The sequence below is a fragment of the Grus americana genome, chromosome 4, assembly GCF_028858705.1.
Source record: "Grus americana isolate bGruAme1 chromosome 4, bGruAme1.mat, whole genome shotgun sequence".
NCBI classification, from domain to species: Eukaryota; Metazoa; Chordata; class Aves; order Gruiformes; family Gruidae; genus Grus; species Grus americana.
This window is the reverse complement of record NC_072855.1, coordinates 16,145,480-16,153,054: the sequence shown is the minus strand read 5'-3', so window position 1 is coordinate 16,153,054 and position 7,575 is coordinate 16,145,480. Positions and strand designations below refer to the sequence as shown.

At 60.6% G+C, this 7,575-nt stretch overlaps 1 protein-coding gene across 1 annotated transcript; it reads right to left on the bottom strand.

The window, feature by feature from the left end:
- Nucleotides 1-1,278: 1,278 nt before the first annotated feature.
- Nucleotides 1,279-2,277, bottom strand: LOC129205750 (inositol 1,4,5-trisphosphate receptor-interacting protein-like 1). The gene has a single exon (XM_054823877.1). The coding sequence runs from the start codon at nt 2,275-2,277 to the stop codon at nt 1,279-1,281; it is 999 nt and encodes a 332-aa protein (XP_054679852.1).
- Nucleotides 2,278-7,575: the final 5,298 nt, after the last annotated feature.

Sequence of the window (7,575 nt, the reverse complement as noted above, 5' to 3'; positions counted from 1 at the left end):
CAGATCACTGACAGATGTATTGACCAGAACTGGCCCTAGAATTGAACCCTGAGCAACACCGCTGGTGACAGGTCGCAAGCCAGACGTAACCCCATTCACTAAAACCCGTTGGGAATTGTGACGAGAAGTGATCTCCTACAAACTTCAAGAATTCCCAAGACCTGCTCGTCCCAGCAGCGTGGTATTCGCAGCTGATGTCTGGGAAGGCGAAATCTCCCATAAGGACAAGGGCTACCGATCCAGCAGTTTCTCTTAGTTGACCCAGAGGCTCTCAGCCACGTCGTCGCTAACTGTAAGAGCTGTACAGTCAAAGCTCTCCCTTGCATACAGCACAAAACCTCCACCTCGCCTGGCATGCCTATCCCTCCTGAACAGCCGGTAGCCGTCCATCCCAGCACTGTGATCGTGGGGCACATCCCACCACGTCTGAGCACCCTCCTCAGAGCCAGGACGTGCTTTCTTCTGTTCAGGTGGAATTTCATGTTTTTTCCTTGGTGCCCACTGGTTCTTGTCCTGTCGGTGGTCACCAGTGAGAAGGGTCTGGCTCCCTCGCCCTCGTTCCCTCCCATCCGGCATACACACACAGAGGCGTCTTCCCCTTCAAATGGAAGCAGAGCAGAAAAGTGGAAAAGAAAGGAAAAGGGGGTCAGGGGAAGCATTCTCTTTTGGTACTACTTACTTACCTCAAAATGCCGCCCCGCTGCTGCTGCATCTGAGCAGGTACCAACCTGCTCCCTGCCCACGTTCCCCAACAAAGTGTTGCACGGCCGCTCAGAGACAGAGGGTTGGTTAAAAGAAGCTACTTTATTGTCGCCTTTGCTTTGCGTAAAGGTCCCAGAGGGGATCAACTCTTTCCAGCAGGATGGGTGGTCCCATCCTGCTACAGGTGGCAACAGGAGCCTCAGTTGCAATGGCATCTTCAGCCGGACCGGCGGAGGTTCCCCAAGCTCCGTTTACGCTGAGCTCCAACTGAGCCGTGTCACGTCCGTGCCTACTTTGCTCCGATCTGCGGCAGCGACCCCCCAGGCAGTCTCTGGGATGAGCAGATGGTCTGTCCCCGTGTCCAAAATTGTCACCTGGGCCCCACCAGTGTGAGAGGGAAGTAGGTCCTCAGGGTCCCAGGCGTGGGTGTGGCCACGAGGTATGGGTGCCGAGCTGCAGACCTCTGAGGTGGCAATCGTCCCGCTGGGTGTGCCTCGCCCTGCGTCTGCAGAGCGGCATCTCGCCAAGAGCGCAGCTCTCCGGCCATGCTGCGCTGCTGGTAAAGCTGGCCTCTGCCTACTCAAGGCTCAGGTAGGCGCCCGAGCTGCCTTGCTGCACCGCAAAAATCATCTCAGTGCAGATGTTCATCCTGGAGGTGGTTCTCAGCTGGAACTTGCAGGACTGGGAGGAAGGCAGCACCATCAGCTGGCAGTGGTGCGACTGAGGCAAAAGCAGCCAGGCTGATCTCACCAGCAGTTGGACCCAGCAGGCGATTTTCTCCACGTCCAAGTAGGAGCGTGTGCAGAGGGCGCGTAGGAGGCACGAGCTCTGATCCCTCGGCAGCCGGTCGTCGGGGTGGTGCAGAAAGCACGAAATATCCCCCAGCAGCTGCTCCCTTGAGCACACGCACTCCAGCAGCACGTGGATGCTGGAGTGCCTTGCTGGCAGCTGCCCCGTGGTGTCCAGCTCCAGGCGGAAAGAGTGCCCGGGGGGTGGCCGCAGGAACACCAGCAGGCGGTAGGCGATGTTGTTCCCGTGGACGCTCCAGGTTTCATAGGTGCCGTCCATCCCGACGGCCGGGTGCATCTGCGGCATGAAGGTCTTCTTGGAGAGCACGCGGCAGACACCGAGGAGGTCACCCACCAGCTCCTTCAGCGCCTCGCACGTGTCGGGCAGGCCCTGCATCGGCAACGGGGCGGACGCAGCCAAAGACCTGAGGCCACGGCGGTCTCCCTCATCCTCGTCGTCGTCCTCCTCCTCACTGCCGGAGCTGTCCTGCTGACTGCAGCTGCCAGAGGCAAGCTTCATTTCCCTGGCCAGCCAGCAGACCTCAGCGAGCAGGACCAGGGCTCCTGCAACGGTCCACAACGGCCACCGCTGCAAGACGGAAAGGAGCGTGGCTCCCTCGGCGCTCCTGCTCTGCTCGACCTCCTGCAGCAGCCGAGTCATCTCCTGCTGGAGATACTCCTCGCGCTGCTGCATCCGCTCGGTCGCGGCCACATCTATCTGGTGGTCGTGCTTCAGCCCGTGCTGGACGGCCAGCACAGCCAGAAGGAGGGCGATTGCCGTAGCCATGGCCTGGAGAGGGTGGGAGAAAAGGGGGCTGAGTAGGGCTGGGTGGGAGACGGGGTGAGGGAGCAAGGGCAGGCTTTGTGAGCACTGCACGGGTGGGAGCCACGGGCTGTCCCAGGAAAGCGTTTGGGCACTGCCGTCAACAGGCTCGACAGGCCGCAGGCCCTGGCTGGAGACAGCATGGGGCCCGTCCTGCCCAAGCCGCCCTGATGGCCGGCCCCCGTCTGGGCTGTACCCCGTGAAAGGGCGAGCGACACCCGAGCAGAATCTGCCGAGGCCCTTTCCCTGCCCCACAACAGCGTCCCGTGGAGCCACGGGCCACCAGCACATCCCCAAAGCCTCTCTGGGTCCCTGGCACCACTGGGAGCTCTGAGCACCTCTTCCCCCAGCCCCGAGGGCGGTACCGTGCCCTGCCCTGAGGGGCTCGGCTCTCGCTCCGGGTTAGAAACCCCCCCGGCCACCCTCCCCGGCCCCCATCCAGCCCAGCCTTCCCCCTGCATGCTGCACTCACGGTCGCCGGAGCCAAACAGCAGCGGGTCTGCCTGGTGCTGTCCCTTGGGACAGCTCCCATTGTGACCTGTCCTCTCTGACGTCACAGTCACCAGAGCAGCATCACCCAGCCGGCAAGCCCCGGCCTTCGTCCCCATCGCCCGGCTCAGCGCGTCCTGGGCATCACAGCAAGGACGAACCCGCCTGGCACGAGCCAGCTCCCGGGGGCTCTCTTGACAAGGCGGGCAGACGCCCCCCAAAACCGTCATGGAGATGAAAACGGGGACTGTAGCTGGATGTCCCTGACTGACGTAGAGAGGGGCAGAGCTTTCTGGGCCAGGTGGTCTGACTCTGCCTTGCCTTGAAAAGAAGAGCTACGAGCCCTTGGGCAGAGACAAAACTCCTCCTCCCTCTTCTCCTCTTGGATGCCTTCTGCCGGGGCAGGACTTAGCCCTGCAAAGCCTGACGATCAAGCCAAATGCAAATCGTGTCCCTGGTGCAAGTGGAAAAGATCCTGTGGCTCCTGTCTCTGGCTACCCACTTGCCCCCTGCAAGGGCAAGCCAGGGGGCTGGAGAGGCCACGGCGGGTGCAACGTCTCTCCACTCCCCCGAGGTTTCCCCGGTTCAGGAGAGGCCCCTGTACACCGCGCTGGAGTGCTCCGCTGTGGATCGTGCCTCCCAGAAGCCTGGCCCGTTCTGCATGAGTGCATGCCTTGAGACCCAGACACCGCAAAAGCTTGCTTTAGCCTTGCTGCGTATGTGCCAAGGCTGACACGGCTGCCATGTTTCTGTCAGTTCAGCATGTGCACAACTGTACATCCGATGCGCCTCCCGCCCAAAGCCGCCTGGAGGCAAAGAGAGGGAGAGAAGGTCAGTGAGTGGGAGCGTGCCCTGAAGTCCCTTTCTGTGTTAAGTCTCTCTTGTCGAGGGAGTGGGGAGTCGTGGTGCCAAGCAGAGGAAACATACCGTTGGTCTGTCTGCCTGTGACCATAGGCATTCCACCCAAAGGAATCCAAAGCGTGCACATGTGAGAGAAGGTGACGTGGCCCGTGGCTGGGGGGACCAGACTGGACTAGAATGGACTAGAATATTTTCAGTTGGAAGAGACCGACAACGATCATCTAGCCCAACTGCCTGGCCACTTCAGGGCGGAGCAAAAGTTAAAGCACGTTGTTAAGGGCATTGCCCAAGTGCCTCTTAAATGCTGACAGGCTTGGGGCATCGACCACCTCTCTAGGAAGCCTGGTCCAGTGCTTGACCACCCTCTCGGTAAAGAAGTGCTTCCTAAAGTCCGGTCTGAACCTGCCCTGGCGCAGCTTTGAACCATTCCCACACGTCCTGTCACTGGATCCCAGGGAGAAGAGATCAGAGCCTCCCTCTCCGCTTCCCTTCTCAGGAAGCTGCAGAGAGCCGTGAGGTCGCCCCTCAGCCTCCTTTTCTCCAAAGCAGACAAGCCCCGAGGCCTCAGCCACTCCTCATAGGACATTCCTTCTAGCCCTTTCACCAGCTTTCTTGCCCTGCTCTGGACGCTTCCGAGTACCTGAATATCCTTCTGAAATTGCAGGGTCCAGAACTGCACGCAGTACTCGAGGTGAGGCCGCACCAACGCTGACAATCCCCTCTGCTGACCAGCTGGTTACACTGTGTTTGATGCACCCCAGGACGGGGGTTGCCCTCTCGGCTGCCAGGGCACACCGCTGACTCATATTGAGCCTGCTCTCACCCAGCACCCCCAGATCCTTTTCTGCAGGGCTGCTCTCCAGACACTCCTCTCCCAGCTTGTATTTGTGCCTGGCATTACTCTGTCCTAGGTGCAGAATCTGGCATTGGGACTTGGTAAATATCATCCCATTAATCGTTGCCCAGTGCTCCAATCTATCTAGATCCCTCTGCAAGGCATCTTGTCCCTCAAGAGGGTCAACAGCACCTCCCAGCTTGGTATCGTCAGCAAAGTTGCTAATGGTGCATTCAACTCCCTCATCCAGATCACTGACAGATGTATTGACCAGAACTGGCCCTAGAATTGAACCCTGAGCAACACCGCTGGTGACAGGTCGCAAGCCAGACGTAACCCCATTCACTAAAACCCGTTGGGAATTGTGACGAGAAGTGATCTCCTACAAACTTCAAGAATTCCCAAGACCTGCTCGTCCCAGCAGCGTGGTATTCGCAGCTGATGTCTGGGAAGGCGAAATCTCCCATAAGGACAAGGGCTACCGATCCAGCAGTTTCTCTTAGTTGACCCAGAGGCTCTCAGCCACGTCGTCGCTAACTGTAAGAGCTGTACAGTCAAAGCTCTCCCTTGCATACAGCACAAAACCTCCACCTCGCCTGGCATGCCTATCCCTCCTGAACAGCCGGTAGCCGTCCATCCCAGCACTGTGATCGTGGGGCACATCCCACCACGTCTGAGCACCCTCCTCAGAGCCAGGACGTGCTTTCTTCTGTTCAGGTGGAATTTCATGTTTTTTCCTTGGTGCCCACTGGTTCTTGTCCTGTCGGTGGTCACCAGTGAGAAGGGTCTGGCTCCCTTGCCCTCGTTCCCTCCCATCCGGCATACACGCACAGAGGCGTCTTCCCCTTCAAATGGAAGCAGAGCAGAAAAGTGGAAAAGAAAGGAAAAGGGGGTCAGGGGAAGCATTCTCTTTTGGTACTACTTACTTACCTCAAAATGCCGCCCCGCTGCTGCTGCATCTGAGCAGGTACCAACCTGCTCCCTGCCCACGTTCCCCAACAAAGTGTTGCACGGCCGCTCAGAGACAGAGGGTTGGTTAAAAGAAGCTACTTTATTGTCGCCTTTGCTTTGCGTAAAGGTCCCAGAGGGGATCAACTCTTTCCAGCAGGATGGGTGGTCCCATCCTGCTACAGGTGGCAACAGGAGCCTCAGTTGCAATGGCATCTTCAGCCGGACCGGCGGAGGTTCCCCAAGCTCCGTTTACGCTGAGCTCCAACTGAGCCGTGTCACGTCCGTGCCTACTTTGCTCCGATCTGCGGCAGCGACCCCCCAGGCAGTCTCTGGGATGAGCAGATGGTCTGTCCCCGTGTCCAAAATTGTCACCTGGGCCCCACCAGTGTGAGAGGGAAGTAGGTCCTCAGGGTCCCAGGCGTGGGTGTGGCCACGAGGTATGGGTGCCGAGCTGCAGACCTCTGAGGTGGCAATCGTCCCGCTGGGTGTGCCTCGCCCTGCGTCTGCAGAGCGGCATCTCGCCAAGAGCGCAGCTCTCCGGCCATGCTGCGCTGCTGGTAAAGCTGGCCTCTGCCTACTCAAGGCTCAGGTAGGCGCCCGAGCTGCCTTGCTGCACCGCAAAAATCATCTCAGTGCAGATGTTCATCCTGGAGGTGGTTCTCAGCTGGAACTTGCAGGACTGGGAGGAAGGCAGCACCATCAGCTGGCAGTGGTGCGACTGAGGCAAAAGCAGCCAGGCTGATCTCACCAGCAGTTGGACCCAGCAGGCGATTTTCTCCACGTCCAAGTAGGAGCGTGTGCAGAGGGCGCGTAGGAGGCACGAGCTCTGATCCCTCGGCAGCCGGTCGTCGGGGTGGTGCAGAAAGCACGAAATATCCCCCAGCAGCTGCTCCCTTGAGCACACGCACTCCAGCAGCACGTGGATGCTGGAGTGCCTTGCTGGCAGCTGCCCCGTGGTGTCCAGCTCCAGGCGGAAAGAGTGCCCGGGGGGTGGCCGCAGGAACACCAGCAGGCGGTAGGCGATGTTGTTCCCGTGGACGCTCCAGGTTTCATAGGTGCCGTCCATCCCGACGGCCGGGTGCATCTGCGGCATGAAGGTCTTCTTGGAGAGCACGCGGCAGACACCGAGGAGGTCACCCACCAGCTCCTTCAGCGCCTCGCACGTGTCGGGCAGGCCCTGCATCGGCAACGGGGCGGACGCAGCCAAAGACCTGAGGCCACGGCGGTCTCCCTCATCCTCGTCGTCGTCCTCCTCCTCACTGCCGGAGCTGTCCTGCTGACTGCAGCTGCCAGAGGCAAGCTTCATTTCCCTGGCCAGCCAGCAGACCTCAGCGAGCAGGACCAGGGCTCCTGCAACGGTCCACAACGGCCACCGCTGCAAGACGGAAGGGAGCGTGGCTCCCTCGGCGCTCCTGCTCTGCTCGACCTCCTGCAGCAGCCGAGTCATCTCCTGCTGGAGATACTCCTCGCGCTGCTGCATCCGCTCGGTCGCGGCCACATCTATCTGGTGGTCGTGCTTCAGCCCGTGCTGGACGGCCAGCACAGCCAGAAGGAGGGCGATTGCCGTAGCCATGGCCTGGAGAGGGTGGGAGAAAAGGGGGCTGAGCAGGGCTGGGTGGGAGATGGGGTGAGGGAGCAAGGGCAGGCTTTGTGAGCACTGCACGGGTGGGAGCCACGGGCTGTCCCAGGAAAGCGTTTGGGCACTGCCGTCAACAGGCTCGACAGGCCGCAGGCCCTGGCTGGAGACAGCATGGGGCCCGTCCTGCCCAAGCCGCCCTGATGGCCGGCCCCCGTCTGGGCTGTACCCCGTGAAAGGGCGAGCGACACCCGAGCAGAATCTGCCGAGGCCCTTTCCCTGCCCCACAACAGCGTCCCGTGGAGCCACGGGCCACCAGCACATCCCCAAAGCCTCTCTGGGTCCCTGGCACCACTGGGAGCTCTGAGCACCTCTTCCCCCAGCCCCGAGGGCGGTACCGTGCCCTGCCCTGAGGGGCTCGGCTCTCGCTCCGGGTTAGAAACCCCCCCGGCCACCCTCCCCGGCCCCCATCCAGCCCAGCCTTCCCCCTGCATGCTGCACTCACGGTCGCCGGAGCCAAACAGCAGCGGGTCTGCCTGGTGCTGTCCCT

What these genes read in the sequence shown, in the direction of transcription:
- LOC129205750 (XM_054823877.1), bottom strand. Translation starts at nt 2,277, where the DNA reads ATGGCTACGGCAATCGCCCTCCTTCTGGCTGTGCTGGCCGTCCAGCAC.